Source organism: Pteropus medius, unplaced genomic scaffold (genome assembly GCF_902729225.1).
Source record: "Pteropus medius unplaced genomic scaffold, Ma_sr-lr_union100, whole genome shotgun sequence".
In the NCBI taxonomy this organism is placed as follows: domain Eukaryota; kingdom Metazoa; phylum Chordata; class Mammalia; order Chiroptera; family Pteropodidae; genus Pteropus; species Pteropus medius.
Window position 1 is genome coordinate 4,655,669 of NW_024345479.1, and position 17,216 is coordinate 4,672,884.

The 17,216-nt window shown below is 37.3% G+C and overlaps 1 protein-coding gene across 2 annotated transcripts in view; it reads right to left on the reverse strand.

Annotated features, from left to right (window-relative positions):
• The window catches only part of ZNF652 (zinc finger protein 652), a 56,701-nt gene that overhangs the window by 20,193 nt on the left and 19,292 nt on the right, over nucleotides 1-17,216 (reverse strand). For both annotated transcript variants that reach the window (XM_039873779.1, XM_039873780.1), the window contains exon 2: nucleotides 1,104-2,260. In XM_039873779.1, the coding sequence (XP_039729713.1) occupies nucleotides 1,104-2,006 (903 nt within the window). In that variant the 5' untranslated portion in view covers nucleotides 2,007-2,260. The remainder of the gene's footprint in view (nucleotides 1-1,103; nucleotides 2,261-17,216) is intronic.

Here is a 17,216-nt window from a genome sequence, read left to right on the forward strand (position 1 = left end):
GTAGTTACTGGAGGGAATGGGCGCCATGGCTCAGTCTTCTTTTATTTACCCAGTGTTTGGGAGATCAAGTCACAACTGACAAATCAAAAAGCAGTGAATTTTCAGCAAATGTAATTTATATTTTTTTCAAAATCTCTTGAAAATAAAGCAACAATCTTCAGTTGTTGATTAAAACCAAGAGGAAATGTGAAAAATAAGGAGCACTCCAGGAAACAAACCAAAACAATTTCATCTTTTAGCTTAAATGTGGTATAAAATATGTCTATTTTACATATCTTATGGAGACATGTATAGACTTACCTTCTATAAATATTCATTAATATGTACTCACATGTGCAAACCAATGTATCAGCTCAACATAATATAATTCACTTGACAAAATAATATTATTAGCACATCTCTTAACCTATCACACATATAGTCCTTTCAAGACTTCAGCCTGGTTTGAATACCATGTTTTGTTACCTTAACAATATGGTACAGTAAGCATTACATAACCCTACTGCCAGGTGGGCAACATTTTCAACCAGCTCAGCCTCTGTTTAAGGTTTGCATATTCCCATGGGCTCAGCCTCTTGACCAATTTAGTGTTGTCATCTCTCCACTGGTAAAAGCAAACTCACTCCTGGAGATCTTCCATTTCCACCGGTCTGAGTCATTATGGTTTTTGTCCCCCTCGGATGCATTAGAATCTGGCATCCCTTTGGGCCTAGAAAGTGACCTCTCTCTACTCTTGAACTTTGCTCAATATTTCCCACCTTGATAGAGAAGATGCCAGAATGAATTATATTACGCGTCCTACAACAGTGAATCTCAGTGCTAGGTTGGTGTTGACTTTACCTCCTGGGCAGTCACCTGTAACAGATCCCCCTTCCAATGTGCCTGGGTTCCCACTAGTCCAGCGTCAGTTACATTTAATGCTTTTGAAATAAAATGTTAAGCCTGGGTTTCGAAACGACCAAATAAGGAGCTTTTAAAAAGATAAACTGGTGAAATCTGTCCCTTCAGCCTCTACTGTATTTATTCTCTTGGGCGGATACCAGGTGAGTCTGAACAGCCAGGTTCTATCCTGGGAAGTTTGCCCTCTCGGTGATGAAACCTACCTGAATATTTTTTTCACAGTCTGTTTGCTGGTGAAGGGACAGCTCACTTTCCAGGACAAACTTCTTGCCACACTTATCACAAATCTGCATGCGCCTATGAGTAACGTTCATGTGCTTCTCCAGGTACCAGCGAGTATTAAACACCCTGGGGCACTTCTCACAGGTCAGAGTCTCTTTCTCTTCACACTTAGCTTTCTGGACTGGTGCTTTGGGCTCCTTTGCGGCCCGCTTCTTACGCTTAGGTGGCTCTACACTCCTCCTACGACCTCTCGTAGTTCTGGGAGTAGGGGAAGTGGTAGCTGCAGCAACAGAGGCAGCTCTCCTCGTTCTCCTTTGTGTAACGCTGACTTTCTCCACTATCTTCTCCTTTTTCTTCTGCCTTTCGTTCTCTCCATAGTCATTGCTGTCATCTGTGGCCTCTTCCTCACTCTCCTCTTCCTCCTCACTGCTCGTCTTAAGGACAGGAGTCTCTTTGGACTGAGAAGAGACACCCTTTTCCCCTTTAGATACATTTAATGTTTGATTATTAAGGTTTACCTCCACTATGATCTGCTCCCTTTTGTAAGAGACTTCTTCCTCCTCCTCTTCTTCCTCTGTGTCATCAGAATTCTCCCGGTCTTCTTTAACAGCATGCACGTCAGATACTGCTCTTGTCTCCCTGAAATATGGCTGTTCCTCTGTTTCATGGAGATGTGGTTTGCTCATCTTGGTGTCCACTAACACAGAATAAGGACTTCCTGATTCCCTTTTGTACACTTTGGTGGACAGGTCGAGTTCTTGGTTGGCACCATGATAAAAGGTAGATGGCACTTGACCACGGCGGCTATCCTCTTGTGCCATCCCTGCTACATGCACAGCACAGTTTTCAACCAGCTCCTGACACGAACTGGCTGTGTGGCTCATTGGTAAGTGGCCCGATTTATTAAGCAGTTCGGACTATAGAGAAATAGGTTTAAAACAGGGTAATTAACAAGACTCAATTTTTTTCCATCCACAAAGAATCACTCAAATGAAAAACAGGTATTCCTGGAACCTGTGTGCAATTCTTCCAGTGTTGCAGCACCAAAGCATAAGTCAAAAGGTTTGGTATTATGGCAAGAGCAGAGCACTAGTGATTTTTCCTTTGAAGAGAGCTGCAAGTGACTTGAACATCTTATCTATAAAGAAAAGCAAAGAGGAAAAAAGGTCAGATATCACTATTTCCTTCTTAGAGCATACATTTATATCATACAGCAAACACAGCTTCAAATAATTGAACTATACATACAAGTCTTTATCCTGCTTACATGGTTCACTGTGGGCCATTATTTTACTGGGTTATATAAATTCAACAAACATTGTGTTAGAACTAAATTCTAAGACGGCAGGAGTCATTACCTGTCCAGTTCACTGAGATATCGTTAGCAGAGTGCCTAGCACTTAGGTGTTCAGTATATATTTGATGACTAAATGAACAGTGACTACTGCTCATGAAATGTGTTGTATATGAAACATACAAGAGCTTTATGCTGGCTGGTTTTTTCAGTATCAGTCACCACTGTCCACCACAATCAGAGCTCACAGAACAAAGGTGGAAGTGGGCTAGGCACTGTGGACCAGGACAAAAAAACAGCTAATTGACATAACTATTGAAGAGAGAGAAAATATTGGCTTTAAATAATTTGCAATCTAGTTATAGATATTATTATAGGTATTCTTGTTTTCAGGTTTATCAGAATAATTTCAAAGTTGCCAAGCATTTTTAAATTTATTCTATGCATAGCTCATAAGATCCACTCAATAGCTGGGTGACTTTTCATTTGCCAGTTGCACAGAAGTCTAAATTCTAAGAAACAGTAACCATCGGGTTGATACGGTTCCAAGAAAATAAAACCATCAATTTAAAAAAAGATCAAAAGGGCACATAATTTGCTTTGTGACATACCTCACATTGCTGTTTAGCCAACCACCTAAGCTTTGAGTCATATGAATATTACTGCAAGCACATACGCTGTCTAGTTGACAAAAGGAAAAAAAAACTATTTACTGACTGCCTGCTATGTGCGCATGCACTGCAAAGGTCCTTATTATTTCTATTTAATAACCACCACAAAACTTTGAGGTTGATTTTTAAACTATTTTCTTCCATTTTCTTTCTCCTTATGAATTTATTCTTTTAGAAAATGATTTTACTTTGATTTTAGTGAAAGGAGTGGTGATAAATGCCACCATGTTTTACTTGACATCTGAATATATTTATACTTTTTGTATTTATTAATGAGAAAGTTATGCCTCTGAGAGGCTAATTTGTCAAAGATCACATATCTATTCAATGACAAAAGCAATGTTTGACCCCAGGCCTGCCTGACTCCAAAGCACGTGGTCTTTCTACTATGACAAGTGACACTCCAAAAAAATAATTTAAAAGAAATTATTCCTGTAACCACATCTTTTTGCAACAGTTTTCATACCTCATAATTCAAATAGGAAAATCCTAGTAGCTTTGTCAAAACTTCTGACCCATGGAAATAATGTAAATTATAAGTACTGTTAAATAAACTTACGTTAATTATCTCAAATTAAGCAAGGGAGGAGAGACAGTAAAATTCAATTAACCAGCAAAAGCTAGGAATTATAATAAAATGCAGGAAGACAAAGGAAAATAAATGAAGGGAAATCTTCTGTGGTAGTCATCAATACGTCCTTCCCAACACTTCCGGGCACGTGGTAGGACTGCACTTTCTAACCCCGCCCCCTCCCCAGAGGTGGGTGGGGCTCCCTGACTGCTTCTGGTCTGTATATCAGGAGTAACGTGACACACAGAAGGCAGGGGCGTTTTCTAACCAATGGGAGACCCTCTAGATCTAGACCTCGTTTCCCGCTGTCACAGAAACTGGCAATCTTCAAGGTGATGGCTGCTATCACTGCTATCAACCTGAGTCTCTGAGTGACTAAAAGACCTATAGAATATGCACAGTGCAGTGGATTTTTAAAAAATTTAATTTTACACAGAGTATACGTACGTGTTAAAGTGTGTTTTTTAAAGCCACTGAGATCTTGTGTTGTTTACTACTGCAGCATAATCTAGTCTATCCTAGTTGATACATGTGAAATCCAAAAGTGGGCTGTTGCCTCATTAAAAAACCTAAAATACATGGAAAAGGCTTAGGAGCTGGGTAGAAGGAAGCAAGGAAACTATTATTGGAGGCTAAAAGGATAGCAATGTATTATGCAGTGGTAAAATTACTAGTGAAACTATCACCTAATTATTTCAGAAGATAGATAATATGCCACAGGACTTGTAGTTTTAGTGGAAAACTGGATTATTAAGAGATAGTGTTGGTTACTATTGGCTGTATTTGACGAATTAGTACATGAAGTGTATGAATTCAGAAAATATCGATCCATTTATATTCAGGAACAAAAGGAGTCCAGAAAGTCAGCGATTTGTAGATAGAAGAAGCAAGTGCTTAACGTAAAACTAAGAAGGTCTTTGAGCTATAAATGCTGATTAGAATTCAGTCTTGAGGCAAGAATCAAGTCAAAAATTTGGCCTTCGCAACCACTGATAAAACCTCCCAAATGACTGAGGTGGGGCCCAATAAAATAGCTTTTCTAAAACGAGATGAAAAAAGATGAGATTCTCTCACCAAAGCAGTCTCTTACTCTGTTCTGCTACATTTCTCAATGTGAATTAGGTCAAATGCTATTAGTAAATACAGAAATGATATCAGTATAACACAGAAGTCATGTTGTTTTACATGAGGTTTTCCACCTGCAAGTTAACGTTTGAAGTGATTAGGCGAAAAATCTCTCAACATTAAAAAAAAAAAAAAGCCTTAGCACTATATAAAGATCTTAAAAGCTAAACATCTTACTTCTATATCTTCCTTTAATGCAAGTGGTCTGCTGCTTCATGGACCACTACACTTTCTACTTTATATCTGCTGAAGCTGAGGGTATATGTTTCTCCTCCTGTGTTTAAAAAAGGAAGTTTTTGATTGCTGAAGTCTATACCATATCATAGACCAAAATTTTTATTGTAATGAAACTGGTCTCTATTGTAAGCTAACGTCTTCAAGACTCTAAACCACAGAGGAAACCACCACCCAGGGGATGAAGTCTGTAAAGAGATTCAACTGACTGATGCTGGGTGCACAGGCCAGTGGAGATTTAATATACTACTGTTTTTATTACAGTCATTGTTTTTATTAGCACACGGTTACAGTGTTCCACAGAGTTTGAGTGGTCTGCCCCAATCTATAAGTCCCATTTATTTTCATGTACAATTCTGCAGAATTCAGAAACACGTATGTGGAATTACAGCAGAAATATCTGTACTCAAAATTAAGTCAAGGAAGAAGTATGGGACCAACAAGGCAGAGCTATGCAGCAAAGAGTTATACTGCCAAAGGAACCACCAGCCTGGGCTAAAAGGCTGTGACTATGCAAGACTTAAAATGGTCTTTGGGTTCCTAACATTATGACAGGAAGTGGGCCAAGAAAGCTGTTCATCTCCCTAAGGGGCCGTATTCCTTACTGCCCATTTTGAATATAGCCAAGGAAGATAACAGGAAAAAAAGAAAGGCCAAGACGATGAAGCTAGGGAGCAAAGAAATAACTAACAAGTAAGCTACTGCCAAGAAACCAAAATCAGGATCTATTTAAGCTCTCCCAATGACTGCTCAGAGGGATTTCAGAATTTGCTGCAGTCCACTGACTGTTAAATGTCTCCTACTCCCCACTCCCTTTTAAAATGGGAGGGTTTTTTTTCTTTTAATTATCCCATCACTAGTTATAATTGTACATTCTATGTGGGGGCAGCAGATCATTTGTCAAACGCTTTCACAGGTCTCTGGATCAAGAACACCTGGATCTGATGTGGAGACTACTATACATCATTTCCCCATGAATAGGCCACCAATCATACCCATGCATTACTCAGAGAACCTAGACTTCGAGCTTGATGCCGTGATCGGATAAGACCTTGGGGTTCCCTACCTTGGGGAAGAAGTGAGTGTATTTTGCCTGTGAATGTAGAGTGACTATCTGATGATCAAAAAGATGGTGTTTTGATCAACTATTTTCAGCTCTGTCCCCTTGGCACTGGCTGTGCAGCACTTCCTGCTCCCCGCCCTCCCACCCCAGGTAGTTCTGTGGGACATGACTGGTTCTTGCCATCATGTTGTGAAATAAGCAATGTGAGTCACTTCTGAGTTATATTTAATTGCTAATGAGCGACCTCCGGACACAGCCTGGCAACCACTAGTGTGCAAGGTGGTCATTCCAATCAGCCTGGATCACTGAGTGATACAAGCAGAGCTCCCCTGCTGACCTATCAGCGCCACACAGTGAGAAAGAAATCCTTCGTTGTTTTCTTTTATTTAAAATTGTTTTCAATTATAGCTGACATTCAATATTTATTAGTTGCATGTATACAGCATAGTGATTAGACATTTACATAACTTATGAAGTGATCCCCCCAATAAGTCTGGCACCATACATAGTTATTACAATATTGACTACATTCCCTATGCTGTACTTTACATCCCCAGAAATCCTCATTGTTTTAAGCCACCTAAAATGGAGGGGTGGTTTGTTACTGCAGCATAACCTAGCTAATGTAGCTCTTTATGAATATGTGTATGTATATAGATTACACATATCGATAGTCTCAGTCTTAAGCTAGGTAGCAGATATAAAATTGCTAAGTGAAAGTTAAAAAAATCAGAAAGACAAAGAGCTGAATTCACAAGAATTCTCACTTAATAAATTAGCAAATAAGACTATTCTTTCTTTTAAAAATTAGAATTAAAATGCTTTATTCTGTTTAAATGAGGTGCAAATACATGCATTCTCGTGAACCTGAAAGTGACATCTCACCACTATGAAAATCAGGAAAACTCACAGACAATCAATAAATCACACTGTCACAATAGAAGATGCGGTCTAATTGTTCACTTTGAAACACGGGGGGCTTTCTTCCCATATTTTACTTTCTTCATTTTATTTTGGCAACTTTCCCCTTGTCTGAGTTTTGGTGATAATATTCCTTTCTTTTCTTTCCAGAAAACTTAAAATATCTCCTAAGGACAAAATAGAGTAATCTTTACAAAACCAAAAAACACAATAGAGAAATTAGAACCTTCCATGTTAATGTGTATCCTCATTCTAACTTACTTATTATAAATCATTTTAACTTAGTTTTTTAGAAGACTCTCTAGGTGAATACATTGAGTTCTAAGAACCCAAAAGTAGATAGAAAAAGCAAACGATAACTCTCATTGACATTTAAAGCTGTTTAAATTCATGTATCTATGGTATTAAAATAACACAAGTTCATTTGTTCTTAGAGACCATTTCCTATAGCAGGAAATATAAAAACAAAAGCAGAAACTATTTTCTGCTAAATCCCATATCAGTACTAAAATAAAATTTGGAATTTTAAAAACTTTTTTTACAAGGATGTGTTCCTTGTGAAATACTTAATTTCTCTACCTAGTAATTAAGTTGAGTTTAAAACTCATCTCCATATTAAAAGCTTAATTTTTTTTCTTAATAATTGCTTGAAATAATGAATCTCACTATGTCCTGTCTTTCCCTTAAAAATTATATCTAAGAGGAAGAAACTTTTCAGTATACTTATGGTGTATACTGGAAATCTGAACTACTTATGATGCTAAACTGCTACGTAACTTTAACGAGTGTAGTAGGAATCATTTAGACCCTCTGTGATCTTCTTTCATATGAAACAAGCCATAATATTATGGCAAAGAATGTGTGACCAAACAAGCTTAATGAAAGAATCAATAACTAGGGCTCATGTTTAACCTAATTTTTGGTACTACTGATCCTTAAATTTTACCATTTTATATACCTCAGTCTGCCAACCTGAAAACTGGGAGCAAGAAAACAAACTGCAAAACTGAACAGCTTGGTAAATTCTACATTCTGATCTACAAAATGCATATGGTGGTAGTAATAATAATTTGCATTTACATGATGCTTTATAGTTTACAAGAAGCACATTTCTCATGTATTTGTTAAACATTTATTGTCTGCTGTGTGTTAGGCACTGTAGGAGCTGTAGCCATCAAGGTGTTGCAAGGTCTAACTGTGGAGACAGACACAAAAACCAGTTATCACAACACGGTGTGACAAGGACAATTACAAAAGACAGTGTGGTACAGCGGTTAAGAGAACAATCTCTAAAGCCAGAATGCCTACGTTAACAATCTGGCTCTCACACATACTAGCTGGGTAGCCTTGGGCACATGACTTAACCTCTCTATGCCTCATTTTCTGCATCTGTAAAATAGAGATAATAATTGTATCTTCCTCCTGGGACTGTTTAAGGATTAAATGAGTTATACATATAAATGCTTATAAAAGTACTTAGCAACAGTAAGCACTATTATAAATGTTTCTTAAACACATTTACAATACATATAATGCACAGTGGCAGTGTGGAAAAGGAGGTGATTAACTGGTATAAAAGGAAGCAAATGTGTCAAAGAAAGGTTTCAAAGATGGGACAAAGTTGGAGCTGTTCTTGAAGGACAAGGACAAGCAGAAGTCAGAGATGAAGAATGGAGGTCGGCAAATTACATACAAGAAACACTATGTGGAAAAGACAGGAATGAAACCACCAAGGTTTCTCTTATTTAAACATCACTGCCCTAGAATGACTTGGACTGCTGTTCCTATTTCACAGCTGAGGCTCAGTTTAATAACTTTCTCATTGTCACTTCTGCTAAGTGACAAAGCAAAGGCTAGAATTCTGGTTTTCTAACTCCTACTCCCAGTTTACCCACTGTCTCTTATTGAGCTAAATAGTAAACAACAATTATCTCAAAAGATGCACTAGGCTTTGAACAAAAAAATATCTACACAACAAAAAGTAAGAAAACAAAATTGCAGGCTAGTATTTAAGGCTCTAAGTTTTATCCTTAGCTAGTGGAATTCACACCTCCCTTCAGAATGCAGTTGGATTAATTCACATGGATACATTTCAATTTTCAATTTGGTCCACCTGCAATGTGTTTCACAATAACCACTTCTGACAAATTAAAGATTAAAATTTAAAATTATATTTTAGTTAAATTTATTGCAACAAAACTGTTAAGTTTTCAATGGATGAAACCTAAATAAATTTAAACTTGGTGTATAAAAGTCAAAGTTACAGATAAAAATTTACAGTGAAAAAGGTTCTATATCATGGGATGATCAGTAGCATATTTACAAATGTCCTTCATTTCCAAAGATGCTCACAAATCAACTAAAAAAGCTACCAACATGTAATCAACGTTACAACAAACAAAAGCTCAAATGACCTATATCACTGGGCCACATTTTAGATAAACATTATAAGGTGTTCTCAGATGCCTATATTTTATATCACTGAAAAAATATAATTAATTTTAACGCAATCTCATTTAATACAATTTAATGTCAATTATTTTTAAGCAGTCCGTCTAATCCATTATCTGTAAGAAATGGAATTGAGAAATGCTTGTCATTCAGTTTTAGACAAAGGTTTTATAAAAATAAAATTTCACTGTAGATTTTTGCACAAGCATTTAAATGACACCGCCATTGTGTTTTCTCAATAATATGCAAGTGAAGCTCTTGGGAGAGGACAAAGGAGAGGTACTCCTCCTAGGTACTACCTAATTATCTTCAAGCATCAACAGCCTCACATTTCCATATAAGATAATAAAACTAATGTGCATTACTCATCACACAGTCGGCTTAAGCAACTTTAACTTTCACCAATAACCTCCTAGGCCAAAGAAGAAATCAAATACTAAGCAAGCTACACTGCAGTACCTGGATGATCACAATGTATATTCAAAACATCTCCCATTATTCAATTCAATTCAATTCACAAATATCATCTAGACAGAATATAATTTCACCAAAAGAGTTATTTTTAAAAGAAGGGTAAGAGTTTTGTATTACTGTTACCTTTTCCATTAAAATCTGACAAAGTCTTGGCTATATGAATGCTCAAATAAAATTCAGTGTCCTTAAATACAACTGGAAGAACATATCCACAATATACATAAACTTGGAAGGTCTCAGTCTACCCTTGGCCACAGATTGTTTTATGGACTGCAATTATTTTAATAAACTAGTCCATTTTCAAAGTGCTATCAATGTGAGTACCTTGATCATTATTAATTGATGTCACTCTATTAGCTTTAAATCAGAGACTTAAAAGGCCTTGTGAATCTTTCTCAAACACCTAAGTTAACACCTTAGGTTAGAATGCAGGTATATTTAGCAGGTACTGATGTTCACACTACAACTACCTACAATGTAAGTCATTATGAGAGGTCTATGTAAGTGTCAATTTGACTAGGATCATTGTTAACTTGAATTAAAAACTCATTTAGAGAGAGAACCAGGCAAAATGATGTAGATAATGCTCATCCCCTCTTGCAACCACATCAAAGCTGAGATGGAAACACAGAGCAAACAGCAAGCAGAGTCGCCTGGGCGTCTAGATGAACAGAAGCACAACTAGAGAGAGAAATAAGAAATCACCCTGCAATGGTTGGAGGTAGAAGGGGGTGAAGATGCAAGTGAGGCTGCCTGGTCCCGAGCAGCAGAGTGGGGCAGAGGCTACTGGCAGTAGCAGCCCACAGCCAGCAGCTGCGACACCTCTTAAAGGGGCCGTGTCTGCAATCAGACTTTCACGGTGGACCTGTTCACTCTAAGCACCAGTGCCCAGTCAGATCCTTGGGGGTCATCAGGGACTTACAAGGAGACGCTGAGTTGTCGGAGCACAGGCCAGAGGTGAAGCTTTCTATAGGGCAGAAGTGCTAGCGGTATCCTCTGCTGAACCCTCCCGGCTCCCAGTGTGCAACACAGCGCAGCCATAGCTGAGACATTATCGAACTGGATAACAGACGTTGCTCTGCCCAGAGGATTCCCTGAGACTCTGCCTCCCCCAACTTGTAGCCCCACTCAAGCCACATTTAGTTGTATCCTCTGCAAGTCTTGTGCCACTCGCTGAACAGCACCAAGACTCACACTGGTGGCAGCTGACCTCGGTTTCTGGCGTAGCTTCTTGAGGCCTATAAGCACAGCATTTGTGGATTGCTTGCTGAATCTTAACAGGTGGCCCCGGAGGGGCACAAGCTAGGGCTAAACTTGGTCTGCAGCTGGGGCTAAACTCAGGACATTGCTGCTAGACACTTACTACACAAGCCCACGCTGATAAGACCAGGAGGCTTAGGAGCTTTGCTTAATACATAGAAACAGACACAGAAAGGCAGCCAATATAGGAATACAAAGAAGCAGAAACCATATGAAAGAAGAGAACATAGATCAAGGAAAAATGGAGTCAAGTAATCTAACAGATGCAGAGTTCAAAACACTGGTTCTAAGGATGCTCAATGAAATTAAGGGAAGTGTAGATGAACTCAGTGAGAACTTTAACAAAGAAATAAAAAACATAAAAGTGGAAATGGAAATTATAAAAGGGAACCAGTCAGAAATGAAGACTACGTTATCTGAGATGAAGAGTATATTAGAGGGAATCAAACAGAGTGGAGGAAGAAGAAGATCAAAACACTGATAGAGGATGGGGAAGCCAAGGACACCCAACCAGAACAGCAAGACAAAAGTAACAAAGAATATAATAATAATTTAAGGAGCCTATAGGACAAAGTTAAGGGCAACAACATCCATGTCATAGGGACACCTGAAGAGGTGGGACAAGGAGTTAAATATATATCTGAAGAAATAATGAAATAATGGAAAACTTCCCTAACCTGGTGAAGGAAATAGACATACAATTCCAGGAAGCTTAGAGTCCCCAAAAAATGAACCCAAAGAGAAACATAACAAGATACATCATAATTAAAAAGCCAAAGGTTAAATACAAAGAGAGAATCTTAAAAGCAGCAAGAGAAAAGCAATTAGTTACCTACAAAGGAGCTCCCATAAGACTGGCAGCCGATTTCTCAAAAAAATCTTTGCAGGACAGAAGGACCTGGCACAAAATATTCGACATGATGAAAACCCAGGATCTACAATCAAGAATACTTTATCCAGCAAAGCTGTCATTTAGAGTCGAAGGACAAATAAAGAGCTTCCCAGACAAAAATAAGCTAAAGGTATTCATCAACACCAAGCCAGTGTTACAGGAATTGTTGGAGGGACTTCTTTGGGAAGAAAAAGCATGTATCAAAATCATGAATAAAGAATGGTAATACCTACATATTTATCAACAAGCACCTCAAATGGAAGAGTTAACTGCTCCAACCAAAAGATAGGGAAGCTGAATGGATAAGAAAACAAGAACCCTACATATGCTGCCTGCAAGAGACTCACTTCAGATTAAAAGACACATACAGATTAAAAGGTAATGGAAAAAGATATTGCCTTAATGGACCTAGAGGGTATTGCGCTGAGTGAAGTCAGATAAAGACAAATACCACATGAATTCACGTACAAGTGGAATCTAAAGAACAAAATAAACAACAATAACAAAAACGGAAACAAACTCACAGATACAGAGACTATTTTGAGGGTTAACAGATGGGAGGGGGGCTTAGAGGGATGGTGAAAAAGGGCAAAAGGATTAAATACACATGGATAGATACCAAATAGTCATGGAGATATAAAGTGTGGCATAAAGAAAATTATCAGCAATGTTGTAAAAAACTGTACGAGGCAGAGGGGTACCTGATTTAGTGGGGTGACCACTTTCTGAGTTATATAGATCTCTGATCACTATGCTGTACAACTGAAACTAATATATTATTGTATGCCAACTATAATTGAAAAAAAACTCATTGAATTTTACAATGTAAATATGAGCAATTGTCTATTATACGTCAATAAAGCTTTCATTTTCATTTAGAAAATGAAAAATAACTGAGAAATGCCCTTATTACATTTCTATATTTTACAAAAATTAAAACCAAAAATATTTCAGATGTGTAAACATCAGGAAATGTTGAAATTTAATTTATATATTTGACCTACCAAAAGGACAAAGGGCTGTTATTGTTCTGTCATTAACAAAAATTTTTTGACACTACAAAAATTAACATTTGGGAAAAAAGTTTAACTGAACTAGTCTTTAACAGGTATAAAACAAATAGTCTAAGACAAAAATATCTAAAATCAGATAGGATGGGTTAACCCAAACCATGGCCAATGGAAAAAGATAAATTGCTAATATACTGCCTTGCCTCTTCTTTCCCATGAGTCTGTATGTTCTTCTCCTTAGCAGCAATTCTTAAACTCTGGAGAATCTTTGGAAAACTACAAATCTTCTCTTCCAGAAAAATAAACACACAAAAATTTACATGTAATTTCAAGGGGTTTGCCCATTTCCAGAAACCCTTTCTGGATCCCCCAGGAGTCCAAAAACCCCAGTCTAAAAATTCCTGTTACAGAGCAGATTTAACCTTTTCGTATTTGTAATACATACTCAGATTAGGTTTATAAATTAAATTTTTCTTTACCTTCTTCACTTTTCTTCCTATCCCCTTTTCTTCCCATCTCTCCAGAATATCTATAATCATTAATGAATCATTAAATGTAGAAATAAAGATCTTAGTATGAACCCCAATATGCCACTTAACCAGGTATATGACTTTAGACAAGCCAATTAATCTCATTTAATCTCAGTGCATTCCCTGTAAAGATAAAATAACAGTTCCCACACCTATTTAAACTGATAACAGGCAAAGTTCCTATGCGACTTGCAGTGCCGGCTCCTTTCTCCTTCCTACTTGAGAGTATCTTTCTTAAAGAAGTTACGGATTATGGATGACAGAGCGGAGATTTATGGAATTTTAGAGTATGTTGCATGCATTTTCCCACAGTAAACACGAGGCAGTTAGGATGAAAGAAAGGAAAAAATTGAGAAGGAAAAGTTAAGTTTAAAAAATGAAACAGGCTACAAGCAACCAGAGAAAGAAAATAAACTGAACTTTATCAAATTAAAAACTTCTCAAAAGATACTATCAAAAAAGTAAAGAGACAACCCATAGAATGGGAAAAAAATATTTGCAAGTCATATATCTGATAACAGTCTAATATCCAGAGTATAAAAGAACTCTCACAATTCAACAATAAAAAGTCAACTAGCCCGATTTTAAAATGGGCAAAGCATTTGAATAGACATTTCTCCAAAGAAGGTACACAAATAGCCAACAGGCACAGGAAGAAATACTTGATATTTTTAGTCATTAGAAAAATGTAAATCAAAAACCACAATGAAATTCCACTTCACATCTACTACGATAGCTATAATAAAAAACTGGAAAGTAGCAAATGTTGGCAGGGATGTGGAGAAATTGGAAGCATCACACATTAATGATGGGAATATAAACTGGTAAAGCCACTTTTGAAAACAGTTTGGCAGTTCATCAAAATGTTTAACCCAGCAATTCCACTCCTAGGTATGTACTCAAGAGAACTGAAAATATATGTTCAAACAAAAACTTGTGCATAAGTGTTCAGAGCAGCATTACTCATAATAACCAAAAAGTGGAAACAAGCCAAATATACATCGACTGATGAATGCATAAATGAAATGTATATCCACATAGAATGTGATTAGTCATAAAAAGAAATGAAGCACTGATACGTGAAGTAATGAAGCACTGATATGTGGTACAACATAGATGAATCCTGAAAATATAATGCTAAGTGAAAGAAGTCAGACACAAAATGCTATACATTGTATGATTCCATTTATAAGAAATGGTTCAGAATAAGCAAATCTATGGAGACAGAAAGTAAATTAGTGATTGACAGGAGCTGGAGGTAGGGAGAAGCAGGCAGTGATTCCTAATGTGTTCCAGGTTTCTTTTTGGGGGTGGGAAAAAAATGTTTTGGAAATAGATATCAGTGATGGTTATACAACCATCTAAAAACCATTGACCTGTACATTTTAAAATGGTGAATTTTATGGTAGGTGAATTATATCTCAATAAGAAATAATAAAGTGAAACAGGCTATCTGGACACTTAATAGTCCAAAGGTGGGCAAAACAATAAGATTATCTGAAATTTATGGGTTAACATATACTTCCCTCTCCACCCCCTTGCCCCTCTGCCATGTTCCCATGGAGTATTGTTTTAAAAAACTGTGTGTAGGAATTTGCATTCAGGTCCTACTTTTTTATTTTTCACTAACCAAAAACAGAAAACAGCCTATCACAACTTTCTGGTTAGACTGTCCAGCTTTGTTATAATATCCATTCAGCTTTTTGAACATGAACATTAGCTTATGAAATCTCAGGTTGGGGACACCTGGGTTAAGGGACTATATCATCTACAGTCTTGAAGTAAGTATGACACTAAATGGGATTGAGACCACAAACCTGTTAACCATGGTAAAATAAGTTTTTCCAAAGACAGCACTGGGTCCACCATACTTTCTCAGGGTGGAGAGAGAGATCACCACACTTAACATCTTTCCTTGGATCAATCTAGTCAATCCTCTTGTCTTCATCAGAAAGAATTTAAGGCAATCTGCCAAATGGGATGTAGAAAAAAATCCATGAATGCTCCCCCCGGCCATTTTTAAACATAAGTTTTAGGCTGAGAGGAAAAAAAAACAGGTAACAATGCCACAACTGTGTCAAAATTCAAGGCAAAAGTGCCCAACTACTCCATAGGTGGCGAAGAGTACAACTTTACTCAAAAGACGTGTTATAAGACAGACTCATGGGCATAAACTATAGACTAGTGGTTACCAGAGGGCAAGGGGAAGGGAGGAGGCATATGGGGTAAAAAGGGGTCAAATATGTGGTGACAGGAAAAAATCTCACTATGGGAGGTGAACACACAATGTGAATATATATATGCCATACTGTTAAAAAGTACAGTCGAAACTTACAGGATTTTGTTAACCAATGTCACCATAAAAAATAAATTAATTTTTAAAAAATTGGCTGTTACAGTCGTGTTATATGTTGAATGCTGGCAAACTGACCCAATGGCTCCTCCCTCCCTGTTGGGAAGTACAGATGAAGAGAAAAGAGGGATTACTGGGATTTGGGTTGGTACCCTAACCACACTGAGTTATGGTTAATGAGTCTTCACGGAACATCTAGCACATTAGTCTTGGAGGTGCCGGGACTCTGTTTGCTAAAACCGCTGCTACTCAAATAGGGAGTTTATTTGTGAATGCCCAGATCTCCTTTTTCCCTCCAAAGAGAAAAACAGATTTTTAATTATTTTATTATTATAAAGGTGAAGTTTATAGGTCAAAAGGGTTTATACACTAAAGTGTTTTCTGTCCAATTCCCACACTCTATATTATTCCTTCACCAGCTTTGACAATCACCTACATGCAAAGCACACATGGTCTACTGTAAGGAGAAGATATTTATTTGTGCCTTCAAATAATTATTGTATTGGCCCTTCACGAGCTTAAAATCTGTTTGGGGAGCAAGAACTACACAAAAAAAAAATAAGTCATAATTGTCAAATAAAACAAATGGCATTTTTAAAGATCCTATATAATTATTTTAAAAAAGCAAGAAGGATGAAGAATGGGCAGGCTGTGGAAAGTCCCGTGTAGAACATGGAATCTGAGCTAGGTCCTGAAGAATGGGAGAGATCTGAAAAGGCAAAGAGGAAATTAAAAAACAGGTTGAGGAGGGGGTATGTGAGTAAAGCTGTCACCATGAGTAAGCACAGTATATTCAGGGGGTGATGAAGATAAAGGCCTAGGCAAAGAAACCTTACAGGGGATTAGTAGGTGATAAAGTTATAAAAGTTATAAATGAGACTAGGGACAGAAAATGGAGGTTTCACTGAAAGGCTAAGAAATACAGGCGTTACTGAAGGTGGCAGAGAGAGCCAAAAAAAGGGGAAATCAACAGAATTTGCTCATTAGATGTAGAGGATAAAGAAAAAAAGAATCAAAGATGATTCAGACAATTTAAATTTCCATTTTTATGTCTAACAGGAAAACACAGCTGGGAGAGATGAGAAGGCAGATATTTTTTAGGACTGTTAAGACAATCAGCCTCAAATTCAGATAGTATCTAATTCAATCTTTTGCCCAGTATCTAAGTAAGTTTTCTGCTAAATAGTGCTAAGATTCCTTTATAATGACAACCATTGCCAAAAAATTAAGTCTAAACCTTTAAGA